A 22,651-nucleotide genomic window follows, 5' to 3' on the forward strand; every position below is an offset into this window, starting at 1 on the left:
CCATGAAATTAAAAGACGCTTGCTCCTTGGGAGGACAGCTACGGCGAACCTGGGCAGTATAATAAGAAATAGAGACATCACCCTGCCAACAAAAGTCCGTATAATCAAAGCGATGGTATTCCCGGTAGTAATGTATTGCTGTGAGAGCTGGACCATAAGGAAGGCCGAGCGCAGAAGAATAGATGCTTTCGAGCTGTGGTGCTGGAGAAGACTCTTGAGAGTCCCTTGGACTGCAAGGAGATCCAATCAGTCAGTCCTAAGGGAAATCAACCCTGACTGTTCCCTAGAAGGTCAGATGCTGAAGCTGAAGCTCAAATACTTTGGCCACCAAACGAGAAGGGAGCACTCCCTGGAGAAGACCCTGATGCTGGGAAAGACAGAAGGCAAAAGAAGAAAAAAGGTCAAGGTAGTCACCTGTGCAAGCAGCAGTCATTTCTGACTCTGGGGTGATGTTGCTTTCACGACGTTTTCACGGCAGACTTTTTATGGGGTGGTTTGCCCTCGCCTTCCCCAGTCATCTACACTTCCCCCCCCCCCCAGCAAGCTGGGTACTCATTTGACCGACCTCGGAAGGATGGAAGGCTGAGTCAACCTCGAGCCGGCTACTTGAACCCAGCTTCTGCCGGGATCGAACTCAGGTCGTGAGCCGGGCTTAGGACTGCAGGACTGTAGCTTTAACACTCTGCGCCCCGGGGCTCTGTTGCAAAAGAAGCAGGGGACGGCAAAAGACGAGATGGCTTGAAAGCGTTACTGATGTAACTGACACGAATTTGAGCAGACTTCGGAGGATGGTGGAAGAAAGGAGGGCCTGGCGTGACATTGTCCATGGGGTCGCAAAGAGTTGGACTCGACTGTGCGACCGAACAGCAACAAATTAGGGACTGACAAGTTTTTTGCAGGGTGAGCTTTGGAGAGCAAAAGCTCCTTCTCTTTGCCAGGCAGAGGGTGAAGGGTTTCAGAGGGGTGGGTTTCTCCGCCTGCAGCCAAAGCGGAATCCATCCTGCCAAGTCAGCGGCAGTGCCTCATTCCCACCCCTCGCAGCTTGCAGAATCCGGCTTCCTTTGCCGCATGATTGTAACGCAGCAGAGTTAGCGGCGTGACTCGGGGAAGGGAGGCGGCTTCAAAAGCGCTTCCTTGTCTGGGGAAGAAAACCGGTTCCCACCGACCCACGGTGGCAGGGAGTTCCCCTGGCACGGCCTGGGGGCGGGGATGGTGACAGGAGGGCTGAACGCAGCCCAGCTCGAGAGGAAAGGGAGATCCTGTGCCCAGATAGCAATGGCCACGCAACCTGCCAGGGAGGGAACCAGCAGCCCTTGGCAGGCAGAGGCAACCGAGAGACAAAGCCGGATTCCTGGCAGCCGTTTTGTACTCTGGCCACTCCCGGCTTGGGGACTTTCCCTGTCCCCAGCTGGTTGCAGGCCCCCGGGCGACTTCCTCAAAGTCTTGCTGAAGCAAGACCTGCTCTCTATGGTCTCTGAGGACTGAGTCACAACAGCAGGGAAGGAGGGCAGAGAGCAGTGGCGGCCTGGGCCTAAAAATATTGCTTGCCCGGAGACAAAGGGGCCCAATTGCCATCGGGCAATTCCCCAGTCCTTCCCCAGTCGTCTACGCTTCCCCGCCTCCCCCCTGGCAAGCTGGGTGCTCGTTTTTCCGACCTCGGAAGGATGGAAGGCTGAGTCAACCTGGAGTCGGCTACCTGAACCCGGCTTCCACCAGGATCGAACTCAGGTCGTGAGCAGAGAGCTCGGACTGCCATACTGCAGCTTTACCACTCGGCTCCACGGGGCATAAAGCCCGCCTTCAAAAGCATCCATTTTCTCCCGGGGCGTTGTCCTTCATGGCTGGGAGATCAGTTGTAATTCCAGAAAGTCTCCAGCTGCTACCTGGAGGTTGGCAACTCTAGCCTGGGGTAGACTTAAGCTCTGAGCGCGTGGCCAGCCAGAGGTCACCCAGCAGGCCTCTCTGGCAGAGTGGGGAATTTGACCCCAGATGCTCTAACCACTGTGCCGCTCTGGCTGCCGTAAGATGCTTGAGCTCCGACTTTGGAGGTCCTCCAGCGGAAGAGAAGCAAACAGTTTATCTCCCAGCTGCCTAAAGACAAAGCCAGTTCTCTACTCTGACAAATTTGCACACCTATGGGGCACTTCTAGGGTTGCCGAGGGGACCTGGGGATTCCCCAGAATTGCAGCTCGTCTCCAGACTACAGAAATGAGCTCCTCTGGGGAAAACGGATGGTTTGGAGGGAGGAGTCTATGGCATGGCATCCCACTGAGATCCCGACTCCCTATCATCCTCAGGCTCCACCCCCAAATCTCCAGAAGTTTCCCAGCCTGGATCTGGCAACTGTACCCCCCACCCCCTGCTGGTTGGATCAGGCAAGCCTGGGCTAGGGTGGCGAGGTCCGATTCAAGAAATACCTGCGGACTTTGGGGGTGGAGCCAGGAGACTTTGGGGATGAGGCCAGTAGCAAGGGTGTGACAAGCATAGCTGAACTCCAAAGGGAGTTCATATTTAAAGGGACCACACACCTTTTAAAGGCCTTCCCTCTATTGGAAATAATGAAGGATAGGGGCACTTTCTTTTGGGGTTCATAGAATTGGACCCCCTGGTCCAATCCTTTTGAAACTTGGAGGGTCTTTTGAGGAGAAGCATCGGATGCTATGCTGTAAATTTGGCGCCTCTACCTCAACAGCCCAGACACCCGTGGATCAATTCTCCATTTTACCCTATGGGTTTCGGTCTCCACTGGCAATAATGGAGTGCCCAGCAGACATTTCCCTCCCTCCCCCCCCCCCCCAGTTTCTGATGACCCTGAAGCAGGGGGGGGCTCCAAACCGGGGGATCACCTGCCTACACTAGGGTTGCCAATCTCCAGGTGGGGACAGGGAATCCCCTGGCTTGAGGGCCCTCCCCCTGCTTCAGGTTTATCAGAAAGCGGGGGGAGGGGAGGGAAATGTCTGCTGGGAACTCTCTCATTCCCTATGGAGACTGATTCCCATAGGAAATAAAGGAGAATTGATCTGCGAGTATGTGGGGCTCGGGGGGGGGGGGGAGCTGTGTTTTGAAGCAGAGGCACCAAATTTTCAGCATAGACTCCAGTGCCTCTCCCCGAAACACCCCCCAAGTTTCAAAAAAGATTAGACCAGGAAGTCCAGTTCTATGAACCCCAAAAGATTGTGCCCCTATCTTTCATTATTTCCCATGGAAGGTAAAAGGTCAAGGTAGTCCCCTGTGCAAGCACCAGTCGTTTCCGACTCTGGGGTGATGTTGCTTTCATGTCATGGGTACTGGGGACCCTGCAGAAGAAGCTGAGCCTGCAGAAGAAACTGTGCCCCTGCCACCTGCACCAGTGCCCCTGCCTCCTGCTGGAAAAGATCAAAGCCTCCCTGCCTCGCCCTCTCGGGTGGCTCGTGTGCGTGACCGCCTTCGTCAGGACCTCAGGGATCAGAGGAGGGCGGCACGCTCACGAGCAAGACGCTCCCTGAGCCCTGAGTTTTGAAAGGATTCTGGCCCTTTTAGGAGTGAGGATGCTTGAGTCTCAGCAGGATCCTGGCTGCCTCTCTGAGCCAGCAATTAGCCCAAATGGGCAACAGACAGCAGAGGGCTATATAGCTGTGGGCTTTGGGAGGAGGCTTTGTGGAAGCAACTAGTCACTTACCTGACGTTCTAGCATCCACTTCGGCCCTGACTTTGGCTTTGACTTCTGGACCCCCTGACTTCGGCTTCTGAACCTCTGACCTGCGATACCTGGACTGTGATTCGGTTTTGGCACCTTGGACCCTCTTTGCTCACCAGCTACAGACCTTGGACTGCCCCTGGACTTTGCCTGACCCAGCCCCAGCCCGTGACATTTCACAACATTTTTGTGGCAGACTTTTTACGTGGTGGTTTGCCATTGCCTTCCCCAGTCATCTACACTTTCCCCCCAGCAAGCTGGGGACTACTTGACCGACTTCAGAAGGATGGAAGGCAGAGTCAACCTCGAGCCGGCTATCTGAACCCAGCTTCCGCTGGGATTGAACTCGGGTCATGAGCAGAGGGCTCCGACTGCAGCACTGCAGCTTTACCGCTCTGCGGAAGGAAGGCATTTTGAAAGGTGCGCGGTCCCTTGAAATGTGATCGCCAGAACTCCCTTTGGAGTTCAATGATGCTTGTCACACTCTTGCTTCTGGCTCCACCCCCCAAGTCCCCTGGCTCCACCCCCAAAGTCCCCAGCTATTTCTTGAATTGGACTTGGCAACCCTAGCCTCCACTTGGGGATTGGCAATCCTGGGACCACCCCACCCCCCTTTCCACCTCTCTGCCAGGTTGCTTGTAACCTGGCCGTGACCCGGCCTCATTTCCCTATCGGGTTTCTCATAAATCATCCTCCTGCAAGCGGCCCCTCCCTTTCTGAGAAGCGGCTGGCTGCCGGTTGCGTCACTGAGGGCAGGTGCTGCTGCCGGGGAAGTGGTTAAGGCTGCGGGGAACCAGATGGCTCGCCTGGGGTTCGCTAGCTGGCTGCCTGTGGAAGAGACTTCTTCTTCGGAAGGCCGGAGCTTCTCTGCTGCCCTTCATGCGGGGGGGGGGGGAGGGTTGCCCCCTATAGTTTCCCTGCAGCTGTTTGCCTGCCGGTGCCCCGGGGTTGCCAATCCCCAGGTGGGGAGCAGGAACAACAGGGGGGGTCACAGTGAGGATATATACAAGAAACAAAACACGTGGCTGTGACAGAAAGAGGCTAACCGGGCTTTTTAATCGTTTTTGAATATTTTTTTAAAATGTGTTTACGTGCTTTTTAAATATAAAACTGCTTCCGACTTAACGTGTTTGACGCAAAAGTTCACGTCGACGACCATAAAAGGCATTTGAATCCTTAAGAGACAAGAGCCCATGGCGATTAACTGATACAGCGTGCACGTAACTAGTTAATAACATGAGACGCGTTTTGTGTTCCCGCTTCATCAGTACTTCTTCCGCTTGTGCTGTATATTACAAGAACATAAGAGAAGCCATGTTGGATCAGGCCAATGGCCCATCCAGTCCAACACTTTGTGTCACACAGTAGCCAGTATATGTGTGTGTGTATACACACACACACACATATAAATACTGTGGCTAACCACTGATGGGCCTCTGCTCCATATTTTTATCCAATCCCCTCTTAAAGCTGGCTATGCTTGCAGCCGCCGCCACCTCCTGTGGCAGTGAATTCCATGTGTTAATTACCCTTTGGGTGAAGAAGGACTTCCTTTTATCCGTTTTAACCCGACTGCTCAGCAATTTCATTGAATGCCCACGAGTTCTTGTATTATGAGAAGGGAGTACATTGATTACGTCTGAGGCAGTTTTATATATAAAAGCGTGTAAACGTATTTTAAAAATGATTAAAAGGTCTGGTCGCCTATTTACATCACAGTCATGTATTTTGTTTTTTGTATAAATCCCCAGGTGGGGGCAGGGGATCCCCTGGTTTGGAGGCCCTCCCCCCACTTCAGGGTCATCAGAAAGCAGGGGGAGGGGAGGGAAATATCTGTTGGGCACTCCATGATTCCCTATGGAAACCGATTCCCATAGGATATAATGGAGAATTGATCTGCGGGTATCTGGGGCTCTAGGGGGCTGTTTTTTGAGGCAGGAACACCAAATTTTTAGAATAGCATCCAGTGCCTCTCCCCAAAATCTCCCCAATTTCAAAAGGATTGCACCAGGGGGTCCTATTCTATGAGCCCCCAAAAGAAGGTGCCCCTAACCTTCATTATTTCCTATGGAAGGAAGACATTTAAAAAGTGTGCTGTCCCTCTAAAGGTGATGGCCAGAACTCCCTTTGGAGTTCAATTATGCTTGTCACACCCTTGTTCCTGGCTCCGCCCCAGTGTCTCCTGACTCCACCCCCAAAGTCCCCAGATATTTCTTGAATTGGACTTGGCAAGCCTGCAGCCTGCAAGCTGAAAATGAGCAGAAGCAAACTTGACTTGTTTCTCATGGAGCTAGTTGTCTGCATGCAAGGAGTGTCGGCAGGGATTTTTTTAAATAGAAAAGGCCCAGCAGGAACTCATTTGCATATTAGGCCACACCCCTAGCACTAAGCTAGCCGGAATTGCATTCCTGCTAAAAAAAAACCCAAACCCCTAAGTGTTGGTAAGGCCTAGATCAGAGGATCTAGTATAGCAGAGAGAGACAGAAAGATGGATAGGCGTGGGGCGTTTGTACGAAATCCCTGTGCATTTTGAAAACAGAGATGGATTTGCCAACTTCCAGGTGGGTAAACCAAACGGGAAAAACACGGTATGGTTGAGAACCTAGAGAGAACCGTGTTCAAAAGGTCTCAAAAGAGTTTAACCGTGTTAAAATCTCTCAAGAAGTCTCTAAGGAAGGGGTGTCAAACATTCTGCCCGAGGGCCAAATCAGGCCCTTGGAGGGCTCTTATCAGGCCTCCGAGCAACTGGCTGTCATCTGCTTCCTTCTCCCTCTCTCTTGCTTCCTTCTGCATCACAGTTTGCTTTGCCGGGCTTGCTCAATCACACAGGAGCGACAGAGCAAAGTCTCTATTTTCTCCATTAGCTGAGGCTCCTCCCTTGAGAAGGGGAGAGGGAGAGCTTGTTTTGCCAGGCTCTCTCAATTGCACCAAAAGGGTACGCAGCCGTGAATGCTGCAAATAACTTATGCACTCAAACACTTATACAAAATACTTAGTATATTCATAAATACATGAACTCACACGTGCTGATGTTTGAAAACACTTGGCACATTACATTTATGAATCTCATTTCATCTCACACAAACCCTTAAAAGCGCATGGCCAATGAATTCTGGAGATAATTATCACTGGATCCACAGAGTTGACAGTGACTAACTCAAAGTCCAAGAAGGATCCAGAGTCCCATATGGTGGAGATCTGGCGCTACAGGACACCGCGTTAGGTACGCCAGTGGTCCGCGCTGAGCTCAAATGGAGCCATGTGCTAAAATTATTGGCAACATTAGTCCCTTGGAACATATATTTTGGAGCACAAATGCGCCTGAGGAAGCAATTCCGGGAAACGGAGTCTTACCAGTGTCCTGTAGCGCCAGACCTCCACCATACGGGACTCTGGATCCTTCTTGGACTTTGAGTTAGTCACTGTTAACTCTGTGGATCCAGTGATGATTATCTCCAGAATCCATTGGTCCTGCACTTTTAAGGGTTTGTGTGAGATGAAATGGGATTCATACACGTAATGTGTCAAGTGTTTTCAAACATCAGCACGTGTGAGTTCATGTATTTATGAATATACTAAGTATTTTGTATAAGAGTTTTGAGTGCACAAGTTATTTGCAGCATTCACTGCTGTGTACCCTTTTGGGGTTGTGTTGGTTGTAATTGTTTACACAGCTGTCTCTTTTGTTTGGATTGTTTCTCTCAATTGCACAGCAGAACTACTGAGCCAAGCCTCTCTTCCTTCTATTGGCTGAGGATCCTCCCCCTCTTGGGCCCCTGGGGAAGGAAGGAAAGAGCCAGAGCTTCCTTTGCCCAGTTCTCTGGATCCCATGGCAGAAATACAAAGAAAGCGTCTTTAAGACCAATGAGTGCTAACGTTTTAAGCATGTTTTAAGGTTTGTGTTTTTTAAATTGGGTTTGTCTGTGTTCTTTATAGCATTTGCATCTCTGCTACCTAATCTTAAATAGGTACACGCATGGCCCGGCCCAACCTGACATTGCCCAGCCCAACAAGGTCTCATTTATGTCAGATCCGGCCCTCGTAACAATTGAGTTCGACACCCCTGCTCTGGAAGGTGGAGCACTTTTTCTCCCTCGCTTTCTTGGTTGTCTCAAAGAACAGCTCCTCCTCTAGAGCCAAACAGAAGCTTGTGGGAGCGCAGCCAAACCCACAAACCCTCCACACGACAATCTCCTTTTCAAAAGACAGGGAGTAAACATGGGTGCTACCTCTTTGGATGGCTATTGAACGTTAACAGTGCGCGTTTCCCCTCCGTTTGAGGATCTAACGCGTCGAACTCATTTGCTATGAGGGCTGGATCTTGACCTTGTTGGGCCGGGCCATTTGTGTCATAAAATGTAATGCTAGGTCATGGAGATATAAACTTTATAAAGGACACAGACAAGCACACACACTCAGCCTAATCCATCTCACTGGCTTGCTGAGCCTCAGCCAACAGAAAGAAGAGAGGCTTGGCTCAGTAGCTCTGCTGTGCAATTGAGAGAGCCTGGCAAAGCTAGCTCTCCTTCCCCCACTTCCTCTCTAAGGGAGTAGCTTTACTCTGTTGCTCCTATGCGATTGAGCAAGCCTGGCAAAGCATGTTGTGATGCAGAAGGAAGCAAGAGAGGGAAAAGGAAGCAGATGACAGTGAATTGCTCGTGGACCTGATGGGAGCTTTCCGGGGGTCTGATTCAGCCCCCGGGCCGCATGTTTGACACCCCTGATCTAACATCTTTTGTATATAGGAAAGGAAAGGTCCCCTGTGCAAGCACCAGTCGTTTCCGACTCTAAGGTGACGTAGCTTTCACAAAGTTTTCAGGGCAGACTTTTTACAGGGTGATTTGCCATTGCCTTCTCCAGTCTTTTACACTTTCCCCCCAGCAAGCTGGGGACTCATTTTACCGACCTCGGAAGGATGGAAGGCTGAGTCGATCTTGGGCCGGCTGCCTGAATCCAGCTTCCGCCGGAATCGAACTCAGGTCGTGAGCAGAGAGTTCAGACCACAGTACTGCAGTACCGCTGTTTTACCACTTTGCGCCACTGGGCTGCTTTTGTATCTAGCACCTCTGCAAATCTTTACAAGCAACCCTGTGAGGTGAAGCGGTTGTTTTAAAGATATTTCCTCCTGACCTTTCAGCATGGGATTCTTGGAGTGGCTTGCAGTATACATTTCAAAACGATATGTCATCAAATCACCTTTTAAAAATAGAGAAATAGATAAAAGTAGCAAAACCATGGCCAGAAATGTATCCCCCGTTTCAGGGGACAGGCTGAGGGGAATATAGATTGGTAAATTCACATCTTCTAAACTTTTGCCATCCAGCGACAGACTAAGTTATGGAAATGAAGCAGAACACAGGTATTATTGAGCTGTAGGCACAGGCTTTTGAGTCTGAGGGCAGTGTGAGGTAGTGGTTAGGGTTTTGGACTAGAATCTGTGAAGCCTGGTTTCAAATCCTCGTTCTGCCATGAAGGTCACAGTTTGACCTTGAGTCCTTTGCACAGCCTCGCCCTCATTTCCTTTCAAGGTTGTTGTGAGGACAGGAGAAAGATGTATTCACCCCCCCCCCTCCCTCTGAGCTCTTTGAGGGAAAGGGAAGGATTGAAACCTACAAGAGAGGCAGACTATATTTCGCATTCACAACCGGCATTCCGGTTCTACCCACCCTGGAATGGATCCTCAGTTGTTGTGACGTGACTAGGGTTGCCAATCCCCAGGTGGTGGCAGGGGATCCCCCGGTTTGGAGGCCCTCGCCCCCTTCAGGGTCATCAGAAAGCGGGGGGAGGGGAGGGAAATGTCTGCTGGGAATTCATGATTCCCTATGGAGGCTTATTCCCATAGAAAATAATGGAGAATTGATCTGCGGGTATCTGGGGCTCTGGGGCCCTGTTTTTTGAGGTAGAGGCACCAGATTTCCTGTATAGCATCCAGTGGCTCTCCCCAATGTACTCCCTAGGTTTCAAATAGATTGGACCAGGGGGTCCAATTCTATGAGCCCCCAAAGAAGGTGCCCCTATCCTTCATTATTTCCTATGGAGGGAAGGTATTGAAAAGGTGTGCCGTCCCTTGAAATGTGACAGCTAGGACTCCCTTTGGAGTTCAAGTATGCTTGTCACACCCTTGCTCCTGGCTCTGCCCCCAGTGTCTCCTGGCTCCGCCCCCAATGTCTCCTGTGTAAACCCCCAAAGTCCCTAGATATTTCATGAATTGGACTTGGCAACCCTAGACGTGACCTTGGCAGGATATTTTTATGCCCTTTCTTAAAAACCAAAAGAGAACATAAATCAGTTTTTCTTTGCCAAGGGAAAACCAGAACTTCTGGCAAGAAAGCCAGACTAGTTTAAAGAACGTCTTTGTTTCCGTTGCATAATTTTTCTCTCAGCTAATGGATGGCATGGGCAGGGGAGGGGGGGAGAAACTAGGGGAAAAACCGTGCCGGGCCTTGCCTTCTGAGGTAATGCCAGGCCTGTACTTTTCCAAACAGGTCTCTGAGCTTTTAAAAAATACATATATGTGTTATTTGTGATTGAAAGAAGGCAGTCGGCTTCTGAGGACGCTGTGCCGGGTTCAAAGATGTCTCTGCATGTCTGCCTGGCTGCGATTGTGAAATGGGAGGATCCACACAGTGCGGTGGAAAGAATAAAGGAAGAAGCAAAAGGGAGGGCTGAGTCTTGGGAGGGGCAGGTTGGCAGAAGACTCCAGGGTTGCCAACCCCCAGGTGGCGCCTGGAGATCTTCCGCTATTACAGTTGATTTCCAGATAGGGTTGCAAGTCCAATTCAAGAATATCTGGGGACTTTGGGGGTGGAGCCAGGAGACTTGGGGATGGAGCCAGGAGCAAGGGTGTGACAAGCGTAATTGACCTCCAAAGGAAGTCCTGGCCATCACATTTAAAGGGACCACACTCCTTTTAAATGCCTTCCCTCCAGTGGAAATAATGGTTAGGGGCACCCTCTTTGGGGCCTCATAGAATTGGACCCCCTGGTCCAATCTTTTTGAAACTTGGAAGGTGCTTTGAGGAGAGTCACTGGATGCTATGCTGAAAATTTGGTGCCTTTAACTCAATAAACAGCCCCCCCCCCACTCGAGCCACCTCTGAATATCTCTTGCCTTGAAAACCCGACGAGGTCGCCATAAGCTGGCTTGTGACTTGACGGTGTGTTTTGCCGCCACCGCTTTGGTTTTCCTTCTTAAACAGAAAGCACAGCTGGAAAATGGAAAGCGGGTGTCATTGCAAAAAAGGACAGCTCTTTCCAGAGTTGTTTCAGAAGAGTGATGTGTTGGACTGTAGCGAGATTTGGATCTAGCCAGGCCTTTTTTTGTAGCAGGAGTGCCTTTGCGTATTAGGCCACACACCCCTGATGTAGCCAATCCTTCTGGAGCTGACAGTAGGCCCTGTACAAAGAGCTCTGTAAGCTCGTGGTGGATTGGCTACATCAGGGGGGTGTAGTCTAATATGCGAAGGAGCTCCTGCTACAAAAAAAGCCCTGCCAGTAGCACTTTAGAGATAAATGGGATTTTGAGCATCCACATGAACACCTGAAGTTGCCTTCTATTGAATCACACCCTGGATGCATCTCCTGGATCCATCCAAGTCACTGTTGTCTGCTTATATTGGCAACAGCTTTCCAGGGTCAGGCTGAGGGCTTCCACATCCCCTCCTGCCTAGTCCTTTTTAACTGGAGATGGCGGGGATAGAACCGGGGACCTTCTGCATGGCAAGCAGAGGCTCTGCCACTAAGCTACAACCCCACTTCATGACTCTCCAGGACCTTAGGCTGAGGTCTTCCACATCCCCTCCTGCTCGGCTCTTTTTAACTGGAGATGGTGGTGATTGAACCGGGGACCTTCTTCATGCCAAGCAGAGGCTCTGCCACTGAGTTACCCCCCCACTTCCGGGCTCTCCAGGGTCTCAGGTGGAGGTCTTTCCCCTCCCCTCCTGCTCGGTCCTTTTTAACTGGAGATGGCAGATTGAACCTGGGGCCTTCTGCCTGCCAAGCAGAGGCTCTTCCGCTGAGCTACAGCCCCACTTCATGGCTCTCCAGGGTCTCAGGCGGAGGTCTTCCCGTCACCTCCTGTCTGGTCCTTTTAACTGGAGATGCTGAGGATTGAACCTGAGACCTTCTGCATGCCAAGCAGATGCTCTCCCACTGAGCCATGGCCTTTGAGTGTCAAAACTCCCTTTGTCAGAAGATAACCCCATGAAAATGACTTCCAGAGCATCCTTTTGCTCAGGTCTTGCAAACGAAGGGCCTTGGCGTCCTTGATTGTGTCACTCCATCTCATGTTTGGTCTACCTCTTTTGAGAACACAAGAGAAGCCATGTTGGATCAGGCCACTGGCCCATCCAGTCCAACATTCTGTGTCACATAAGAACATAAGAGAAGCTATATTGGATCAGGCCAGTGGCCCCTCCAGTCCAACACTCTGTGTTACAGAAGAACATAAGAGAAGCCATGTTGGATCGGGCCAGTGGCCCCTCCAGTCCAACACTCTGTGTCACATAAGAACATAAGAGAAGCCTGTTGGATTAGGCCAGTGGCCCATCCAGTCCAACACTCTGTGTCACATAAGAACATAAGAGAAGCCCTGTTGGATCGGGCCAGTGGCCCCTCCAGTCCAACACTCTGTGTCACATAAGAACATAAGAGAAGCCGTGTTGGATCAGGCCAATGGCCCATCCAGTCCAACACTCTGTGTCACATAAGAACATAAGAGAAGCCCTGTTGGATCGGGCCAGTGGCCCCTCCAGTCCAACACTCTGTGTCACATAAGAACATAAGAGAAGCCTGTTGGATTAGGCCAGTGGCCCATCCAGTCCAACATTCTGTGTCACACAGTGGCCAAAAAAACACCCCAGGTGCCATCAAGAGGTCCACCAGTAGGGCCAGGAGTCTAGAAGCCCTCCTACTGTTGCCCCCCACCCCAACACCAAGAATACAGAGCATCAATGCTCCAGACAGAGGGTTCCAACAATACGCTGTGGCTAATAGTCACTGATGGACCTCTGCTCTAGATGTTTACTCTTGAAGCTATGTTTGTAGCTGCCACCACTTCCTGTGGCGGTGAATTCCGTGTGTTCATCATCCTTTGGGTGAAGAAGAACTTCCTGCCGCTTTCAACTTTTCCAAGCATTTTTGTCTTTTTCTGATGACTCTCGTCTTCTCAGAGTGTGGCCAAAGTACAATAGCTTAGAGTCATTTTAGCTTCTGAGGAGATTTCAGACTTGATTTGATCCACAGCCCACTGGGTTGTCTTTTTGGCAGTCCATGGGCATCCATAAAACTTCCCTCCAACGCTACATTTCAAATGAAATCTTCAAATAGGGAGGGCGAAAGTTTAATCCTGAGAGGAAACTGGAAGGCCGACTGAGTTTTGTGCTTGAAATGCAGGGACATGGTTCCTCAAAATCGGGGTGGCCAAACTTCTTAACGTGAGAGCCACAAAGAATAAACATCATATGTTTAAAAGCCACAAGACATGAACATCAGATCTTGGAGGGACGGAAGGAGGGAGGGGGAAGGAAGGAAGGGGAGGAAGGAAGGGAGGTAGAAAGAAAGCAACTTTAATTTTGAATGCATTCTCCAAGCCACTCCAAGCTTGAAGAAGTGATGAAAAGACACAAATGCCTTCTCCAAGCTGACTGATGGGGCGGTGGGGACTTCAAGAGCCACACAATATGTATGAAAGAGCCACAGTTTGGCCACCACTGCTCAAAATGTTTGCAGAGAAGTGAGTTTGAAGGATTCTCTCCGCATGCATAGGCTTGTGGTCCGCCACAGAATAGACCCAGGATCCTGATTATGATTCTGCTAGGCCTCAGCTCCGTGGTCAACAATCACACTTTTTTGTTCTTTCTTTCCCAGACTCCTTTGCACTTGGCAGTCATCACAGGACAGCCGGCCCTGGTAAAACTGCTGCTCTCTCACGGGGCCTCCCCGATGGTCCTCGACCGCAACGGGCAGACCGCTCTGCACCTGGCCTGTGAGCATGGCAGCCTCCGTTGTCTGCAGGAGATGCTCGAAGGGAGTCCCTCCCACTGGATCTGGAGGCGCGCAATTTCGAGGGTGAGCCTGTGTGGCGAATGGCGGGAAACAGTCCGGCATCCTTCTCTCCTCACTGTTTCTGCGCAGCCCTGGCAATGCCTGTATTGCACTTCATGGCATCAGCAGAGAGGCAGGGGACAGGTCTCTGCCCGCAAGGAGCTTACAGTGACATTTTGGTGTCGTGGTTAAGTGTGCGGACTCTTATCTGGGAGAACCGGGTTTGATTCCCACTCCTCCACTTGCACCTGCTAGCATGGCCTTGGGTCAGCCCTAGCTCTCGCAGGAGTTGTCCGCGAAAGGGCAGCTGCTGGGAGAGCCCTCTCAGCCCCACCCACTCACAGGGTGTCTGCTGTGGTGGGGGAGAAGATATAGGAGATTGTAAGCCGCTCTGAGTCTCTGATTCAGAGAAAAGGGTGGGGTATAAATCTGCAGTCTTCTTCTTCTAAAAAGTCTCCGTTTAAAGTGACATTTTAAAAAATGTCCAGGGGCCAATCAGAAGCCTTGGTGGGCAAAAGCCTATTTGGCGGGCACCAGAAAAGGTGTCAGTGGATGTGATGCCTGTGGGTAGCACAGTGGGGGACTGTGAGTTAGAGTCCCAAACTAGGATGTGGGAGACCTAGGTTCGAATCCCCACTCTGTTGCTGGGTGACCTTGAGCCAGTCACACTAACTGCCTAACGCAGGGGTATCAAACCTGCGGCCCGGGGCCAAATGAGGCCCCCGAGCAACTGGCTGTCATCTGTTTTCTTCTCCTTCTCTCTTGCTTCCTTCTGGCATGCTTTGCAAGGCTTGCTCAATCGCACAGGAGCTACAGAGCAAAGCCTCTATTTTCTCCATTGGCTGAGGCTCCTCCCTTGAGGAGGAAGGGGGGGGGAGGCAGAGCTTACTTTCAATCACCCAGCAGAGCTACTGAGCCAAGCTTCTCTTCCTCTATTGGATCTTTAATTGTGTTTGTCTGTGTCCTTTATAAAGTGTGTATCTCTGCTACCTATTCTTAAATAGGCCCAACACAGCCTGGCCTCACAAGGTCTCATTTATGTCAGATCTAGCCCTCATAAAAATAAGTTTGACACCCTGGCTAACTAATATAAGGTAGCTTCATGTGTGTTCATGTACCCCATTTGCTCACATTTGCTTTGGAATGAGGAGGACCCCCTCTCCCAGGGATTCTTCCAGCATCAAATGCCCCTTTTTCTCTTTCTCTCCAGGATTTACCCCCTCCATGTAGCCGTGGCCACCTCTAACCACGACATAATTCTCACTCTGCTGGAGCACGGGGCAGATGTCGACGCTGTGGTAAGTGCCGAGTTCAAGAGATGCGGAGAGACAGTGAGAAGGAGCCAATTGCAAACCGTTCAGGGTTATTCTGTGTTGGGAAGGGGGAACATTCAGAATCCCACACCAAACAAAATGAATCTCTCTTCCTTGCTTGCTTAATTTGCAGTCTTCACGCGTGCCTTTGTGTTTCGGGTTGCCAGCTCCAGGCTGGGAAATTCCTGGAGATTTGGGGGCTGAGTCCAAGGAGGGCAGACTTGGGAGGGGATGGACCTCAGTGGGGTATAATGCCCTAGAGTCCAACCTCCAAAACAGCCATTTTTTCCAAGGGGGGGTCTGAACTCTGTATTGAGTAGAGCAGCCATAATGCTGGAGATCTCCAGGCCTCACCAGGAGGTGGGCAACCCTATTCTCAGGGATCATATAGCAGAACAAGAAGTGATGGTGCTTGTAAGCGTGACTCATTAGCACAACCCATTTATAGCTGCCACACACCCGACATCACCGAAGGTGTACTAAATGACATCAGCTCAGCATCTACCTTAAAATGCTTCTTGAATTAGAATTGTCATGATAAAACCTGACTCCCATCGTACTTCTAAAATTACTTTCTCCTATGTGGCCACAGTGGCATAAGGAAGATTTCCATCGATCTGCTTGATATGTTGGGGAGGGACGGTGGCTCAGTGGTAGAGCATCTGCTTGGGAAGCAAAAGGTCCCAGGTTCAATCCCCGGCATCTCCAAAAAAGGGTCCAGGGCAAATAGGTGTGAAAAACCTCCGCTTGAGACCCTGGAGAGCCGCTGCCAGTCTGAGAAGACAAGACTGACTTTGATGGACCAGGGGTCTGATTCAGTATAAGGCAGCTTCATATGTTTTAGTTATTTTCCCTTTTTTGTGGGGGTGGGGGCGGGAATATTAGAAAGTTTGTCAAATCTCAAATCTTAGAGCCTATTATGCTGAACAGCCTCTTGACGCGATTCCATTCGGGGAAACCCTTGGATTCCATCTGGACATTTGGACGCTGTATGATAATATCTAGCGCTCTGAATCTCTAGCGCTCTGAATCAGTGAGCTAGTTATATTGAATGACGTTGTTGTTTTGTATGGCTCACTAAAACCAGTGCTTTCATGCCTATTTTGTAAAATAAACTTTCTTTTAAGTTTATTTTTGTAGTTATTCGCTTTCAGGGCCACCACAATCCGAGCCAAACTTACCACCTTTGGAAGTGCCTACGACCAATCTGTGAAAACTGACTTGGGGAACCCCTTGCTGCAGTGGTGTGGCTTGGTTTTCTCTAGAGTATTCCTAATAGGCAGAGGCTTGACCGGGGCCTCTGTGCTAAAGGATTTATCCAGTCTGGCGGCAACCTACCTTCCTGGTGTTTCTGAGGGAAATACCAGACTTTGGACCTGTGTTGGACTATCATTTGGCAAGTCTGCTGACCCACCTCAGCCAGACAGGTGGCAGACTTCGTCACACTAACAGAGACCTGATCTTTTGGGCAAGGCCACATTCTCTGCGGGTAGTTTTATTTCCTGAATGGGGTTGCCATATCCAGGCAGGACAGATTGCTAGAGATCTAGAATGGAAGTCTAAAGACAGATGAGATCCCAAGGGAACCAGGCTCTGAGCTCTCACTCACACCAAACTTCCACTACCCTGTAGAGAAAATTGAGTCTGCAGCTTGGAACGTTGCGCTGTGATTCCAGGAGATCTCCAGGCCTCACCCTTGAGAACTGGCCTCGTTTAGTCCAAATAATTGCTTTTCTGTTTCTTTATTTTTTTAAGGGGAGAGAGGTCTTTGTTACCTTGCAAAGCCAGGTTTCTCTGTTCTAAGAGACATTTAAATTTAAAAGTTAGATTTTTCTTGGGGGGGGGGGGGGAGATTTAGGGACAAAGAAGACTTGCCTGCCCATGTGGAACTACTGTTCTCTGACATTCCCCAGAATTCTGGCTTTTAAATTCCCCATGGCACCAGACGTTAAACAAGACACTTCTAGGGAAAACAGAAAACAGGAACTGCCAGTAAGGGGTCTGGCAGCCAGGGAGCCCTGGGGGTTTTCACTTCCTCTCTCTCGTGACTCAGGGAGGTCGCCCTAGTGGGAACTGTGCAAGAGAAAATCCCTCTCGCTTAGAGGCTTCATCTCCTCTCCTTCACACACACACCACAGAAATCCTTCCAGATCCTAGCTTCTGTGCTTCAGCTCCAAAGTGGAGCCTAATAGACAGAGCTTAAGGGGTGATCAGACCCTTCTTCTCTCCTAAGGAGAGGTAATTAGAATTCCCAGACAGTTCATACTCACAATCCTGAAGATCTTCCGATTCCCTGGACACTTCGGTTCAACCAGGCGCGGGATCTTGGTTGGCGAACCGGACATCTTCTCCCACTGGGGCGGAGAGAGCCAGACTCGATCAAAAATGTGACCGTGGCGCCTAGTCCAGTCTTCCCGCCACGAGGGTGGAAGGCAGATGGCTATATAACCAGCCCCATTATCCTAGCCCCATTCATTTCCCAGCATTATCGTAGCCCCATTCATTTCCTGGCAGTCAATGCACCAAAATGAAGCAGAGAAATAACGAGGTCCACACAGACTTACTGGTTGGAGTGAGGTTTACTTTATGGTACCATAAGCAGAACCCAGGCAGGCATGGGCCCCCAAAATGACTGAGTTACAATCATTCTACATACAGACAGTTTTATTCACACAGAAAACAAGCAGGCATGCACACAGGCTTATCTGATTTCAAAGGTCCCGCCTTCACAGAACTCCTAGTACATTTCCATGACGTGGCCCCCTTTACTCTGTCTATATATAGCAGGTCGCCTGTAGGAGGCTGTTCCCTTATCTAATCTTACAGCTGGAGCTCACACCCACTGGGCGGTGAAGTCAGTTTCTAACGGCAGTTTTACAACAGACCCCTTAGTTTGAAGACAAAGCATATTTTTTACTCAATATGACAAATATTATTGTTATTGGGGGTATTAATTAATTATTCAGGGGCTCTCCTTCACTTCCTTCCTTCCCTCCTTCCTTCCCTCCTTCCTTCCCTCCTTCCTTCCCTCCTTCCTTCTCTCCTTCCTTCCTTCCTTCCTTCCTTCCTTCCTTCCTTCCTTCCTTCCTTCCTTCCTTCCTTCTCTCCTTCCTTCCTTCCCTCCCTCCCTCCTTCCTCCTTCCTTCCTTCCTTCCTTCCTTCCTTCCTTCCTCCCTCCCTCCCTCCTTCCTTCCTTCCTTCCTTCCTTCCTTCCTTCCTTCCCTCCCTCCCTCCCTCCTTCCTTCCTTCCTTCCTTCCTTCCTTCCTTCCTTCCTTCCCTCCCTCCTTCCTTCCTTCCTTCCTTCCTTCCCCTTTCCTTCCTTCCTTCCCTCCCTCCCTCCTTCCTTCTCTCCTTCCTTCCCTCTCTCCTTCCTTCCTTCCTTCCCTCCCTCTCTCCTTCCTTCCTTCCTTCCTTCCTTCCTTCCTTCCTTCCTTCCTTCCTTCCTTCCTTCCTTCCTTCCTTCCTTCCTTCCTTCCTTCCTTCCTCCCTCCCTCCCTCCCTCCCTCCCTCCCTCCCTCCCTCCCTCCCTCCCTCCCTCCCTCCCTCCCTCCCTCCCTCCCTTCCTTCCTTCCTTCCTTCCTTCCTTCCTTCCTTCCTTCCTTCCTTCCTTCCTTCCTTCCTTCCTTCCTTCCTTCCTTCCCGGCTCTCAAATATCTGATGCTCAGGTCTTGCGGCTCTCAACCATCAGATGTTTCTTCTTTGTGGCTCTTGCATCAAGCAAGTTTGATCGCCCCTGCTCGACAGCATCTTCTCATTTCAGGATATTAAAAGCGGACGGTCCCCGCTTTTGCACGCCGTGGAGAATAATAATTTGGAGATGGTGGAGCTTTTGCTGCAGGTATGGATGACTCTTCCTGTCTGCTTGCCAGGGGCTTCCTTGGGGGGAGCTGTTGCTCTCTGTCAAGACAGAGAGCCGACTTAGAACACAAGGCAAAGCCCTCGTTGCAAAAACCCATCTGCACTATTCTGGCTGCCAGCGTTCCCTCTAAGATGTGTGGGTGAGCGACCACTCATTAAGACAGGAAACCCCTCTCAGCAGCAATCTGATGCCGCTCAGGGTCTTACGCTGCCTGTTGGCCGTTTTAAGATTACAGCAGTTTGGTTCTGCTCAGGAGGTGAACAGCTTTGCCCAATAGGGGGAAAAAATTCAAGGAAACATAGCCGAATGCCACCCCCCACCCCTCTTAAGAGACATGTTCCTGCTTGCTCGTTTTCAAGAAAGCTTCTGGAATCTTGAGGCAAGCCAGGCAAGCCCGATCTTGTCAGATCTCAGAAGCTAAGAAGGACTGACTCTGGCAAGTACTCGGAAGGGAGGAGACCTTGAAATACCAGCAGTCGGGAGGGCAGGGGCAGGCCTTATTCAGCCACCTCCGTGAATATCCTCCAGGCCTCCAGCAGGGGTCAGTCACCAGAGGTCGCCATGACTTCCAGGGACACGAATGCACGCACATGCACATATGAAAAAAAATACAGAATCTTGAGGGCTGGAAGTTTTTCTCTGCAAAATAAAAAAGCTGGATTTGTGGCATTCAACACCTAGGGTTGCCAATCCCCAGGTGGGGGCAGGGGATCCCCCGGTTTGGAGACCCTCCCTTCACTTCAGGGTCGTCAGAAAGCGGGGGGAGAGGAGGGAAATGTCTGCTGGGAACTCTTTTATTCCCTAGGGAGATTTATTCCCATAGAAAATCATGGAGAATTGATCCACGGGTATCTGGGGCTCTGGGGGTGGGGCTGTTATTTGAGGTAGAGGCACCGCATTTTCAGTATAGCATCTAGTGCCTCTCCCCAAAATACCCCCCAAGTTTCAAAAAGATTGGACCATGGGGTCCAATTCTATGAGCCCCAAAAGAAGGTGCCCCTATCCTTCATGATTTCCTATGGAAGGAAGGCATTGAAAAGGTGTGCCGTCCCTTTAAATGTGATGGCCAGAATGCCCTTTGGGGTTCAATTCTGCTTGCCACAGCCTTGATCTTGGCTCCACCCCTAATGTCTCCCGGCTCCACCCCCAAAGTCCCCAGATATTTCTTGAATTGGACTTGGCAACCCTATCAACACCAGAGGACCAAATCCTGGGTTTGCACTAAATAACAAAGAAGAATTGCAGATTTATACTCTGCCCTTCTCCCTGAATCAGAGACTCAGAGTAGCTTACAATCTCCTATGTCTTCTCCCTCCACAACAGACACCCTGTGAGGTGGGTGGGGCTGAGAGGGCTCTCCCAGCAGCTACCCTTTCAAGGACAACCTCTGCCAGAGCTATAGCTGACCCAAGGCCATTCCAGCAGGTGCAAGTGGAGGAATGGGGAATCAAACCCGGTTCTCCCAGATAAGAGTCTGCCCTTTCAAGGCCAACCTCTGCCAGAGCTATGGCTGACCCAAGGCCATTCCAGCAGCTGCAAGTGGAGGAGGGGGGAAGCAAACCCAGTTCCCCCAGGTAAGAGTCTGCCCTTTCAAGGACAACCTCTGCCAGAGCTATGGCTGACCCAAGGCCATTCCAGCAGCTGCAAGTGGAGGAGTGGGGAATCAAACCCAGTTCTCCCACATAAGAGTCCGCACACTTAACCACTACACCAAACAGGCTCTCCAAAAAGGGGTTGTCTTCTAAACAGGCTTCTTTTCAAGTGTCAACATCCAGTTTTTTCCCTTTTCAATTTATACCGTGATCCTTAAGAGCAAGAACATCCGTGTTTGTAAATGTGGGTTTGTGTTCTCTGCTTCGCAGCATGGGGCAAATGTGAATGCCCAGTCGTACGGGGGGAACACGGCTCTCCACGAGGCCAGCGGGCGGGGATTGCTGGACACCCTGCGGCTTCTGGTGCGCAACGGGGCAGATGGGAGCCTCAAAAACTATCACAACGACACACCGCTGATGGTGGCCAGGAACAAGCGGGTAAGAGCCTGGGACTGTCATGGGGCCGAGGGAATCGCCGAGTGGGAAGGCGGCTTTGGCAGCTCTCCCCACAGCTGTATGTTCCCTTTTGAGTGCTGCAGGCCAACAGCGCATGAACTTGAGCGTTATAAAAATCTGTTTTTCCCTCTGGTTAGAGGTGATAACTGCAAAAATATGGAGGGGGGAATAGGGCGAGAAAACAAAAGTTAAGAGCAGCGACCAGCAAGTTGTCATGCTCCAATGACAAAGCTCCAAACGCCTACTAGGCAAGGAAACCCAAACCTTTTGGGGCAGATGGTTCCAATGTGAAGAAACAAGGATATTCCTATCCAGGGCTTTTTCTGTAGCAGGAGCTCCTTTGCATATTAGGCCACACACCCCTGAGGTAGCCAATCCCCCAAAAGCTTAGAGGGCTTTTCTTACTGTAAGCTCTTGGAGGATTGGCTACATGGGGGTGGTGGCCTAATATGCAAAGGAGTTCCTGCTACAAAAACAACCCTGCTCCAATTTATGGCATTTTGACACAGCCTTTTCCTACAAGTAAATCGGGTGTGTTTTGTTTAGCCCCCCCCCCCCCATCCCGCTGCAGTCCTTTCCTCTGTGTCATCCTCAATACAACTCTGTGGGGTCAGATACGCTAAGAGGGATCGGCTGCCTCGAAGTCACCCAGTGAAGTACATGGCCGAGGTGGGATTTGAACCTGGGTCGTCTTAATCCTGATCCACCACTGAAACCACTACACAGTGCCGGTTTCGAAAATGCCGCTTTTTAGATGCCACGGCTCGCCTCTGTGATGGGACCGCAAGCTGCTGAGTTTTGTCAGGGCTGCTGTTAGGTATAGCGGTTAAGAGCTGCAGACTCTAATCTGGGGGACTGGGTTTGATTCCCCACTCCTTCTCCAGATGCAGCCAGCTGGGTGACCTTGGGTCAGTCACAGTTCTCTCCGAACTCTCTCAGCCCTGTCTATCTCACAGGGTGCCTGTTGTGGGGAGAGGGAGGGAAGGAGACCCTCAGGTAGTGAAAAGAGGGATATAAAAATATCTCCACAGCACTTAGGACTAGAAACTGTAGAACATTAAATAAAAGCAGAGATCTTCAGGCTGTGCTGAATTCTGTGCTCAATAACGCCAACTTGCTGTATTCGCTAACACCTTTTCTGCTGCCCACCATTTTTTTTAGAAAGTGGGTGGGTCTAGGCAAGGCTTTTGCCCCACAAAGCTTCTGATTGGCTGTGAGAGATTTGATTAGCTGTGCAGATTAGTAAACAAATTACTTTGGCAGCAGCTGCCATCACAGCACAAGCCTTTTCATTGTGTGATTAAAGGTCAGCTGCGGCAGCCATTTTCTGGCTGGCCCTGCCTCCTGCGGCAGCCATTTTGTAGCGGCTGTCTGCTGTGTCAGAATTCCAAAGGTGCCCACAGGCTCAAAAAGGTTGGGGAAACCCCTGGGGTGGCATAATTGTTGTAAACTTAGAAACCTGAGTTTAAGGAAGTGATACTGATATTTTGCATTCACGCATCCCTGGAACTAGAATAGAGGGAGGCGAAGGGAATTGAAATGCGTGTTCGTCATTAGCCTCTATAAAAACAACATTAAAGGAATTTTATAGGGAATACCAGGAAGGGTTTGTTTTGTTCTTCGAGGAGAGGAAGAGAAACTGAGGCTTTGAAATCACAGAACTCTCCTTTCAGGTTGGACAAGTCTCCCTGTTTCCTGAACATTAACCGTA

General features: G+C 50.5%; 1 protein-coding gene across 1 annotated transcript in view; it reads left to right on the forward strand.

The window, feature by feature from the left end:
• Nucleotides 1-22,651, forward strand: part of BCL3 (BCL3 transcription coactivator) — a 46,119-nt gene that overhangs the window by 16,915 nt on the left and 6,553 nt on the right. Inside the window, 5 exon segments of the mRNA XM_060257990.1 lie at nucleotides 13,543-13,708; nucleotides 13,711-13,753; nucleotides 14,930-15,017; nucleotides 18,794-18,871; nucleotides 20,755-20,922. Coding sequence (XP_060113973.1) covers nucleotides 13,543-13,708; nucleotides 13,711-13,753; nucleotides 14,930-15,017; nucleotides 18,794-18,871; nucleotides 20,755-20,922 — 543 coding nt within the window.

This window comes from Heteronotia binoei, chromosome 17 (genome assembly GCF_032191835.1).
Source record: "Heteronotia binoei isolate CCM8104 ecotype False Entrance Well chromosome 17, APGP_CSIRO_Hbin_v1, whole genome shotgun sequence".
In the NCBI taxonomy this organism is placed as follows: Eukaryota; Metazoa; Chordata; class Lepidosauria; order Squamata; family Gekkonidae; genus Heteronotia; species Heteronotia binoei.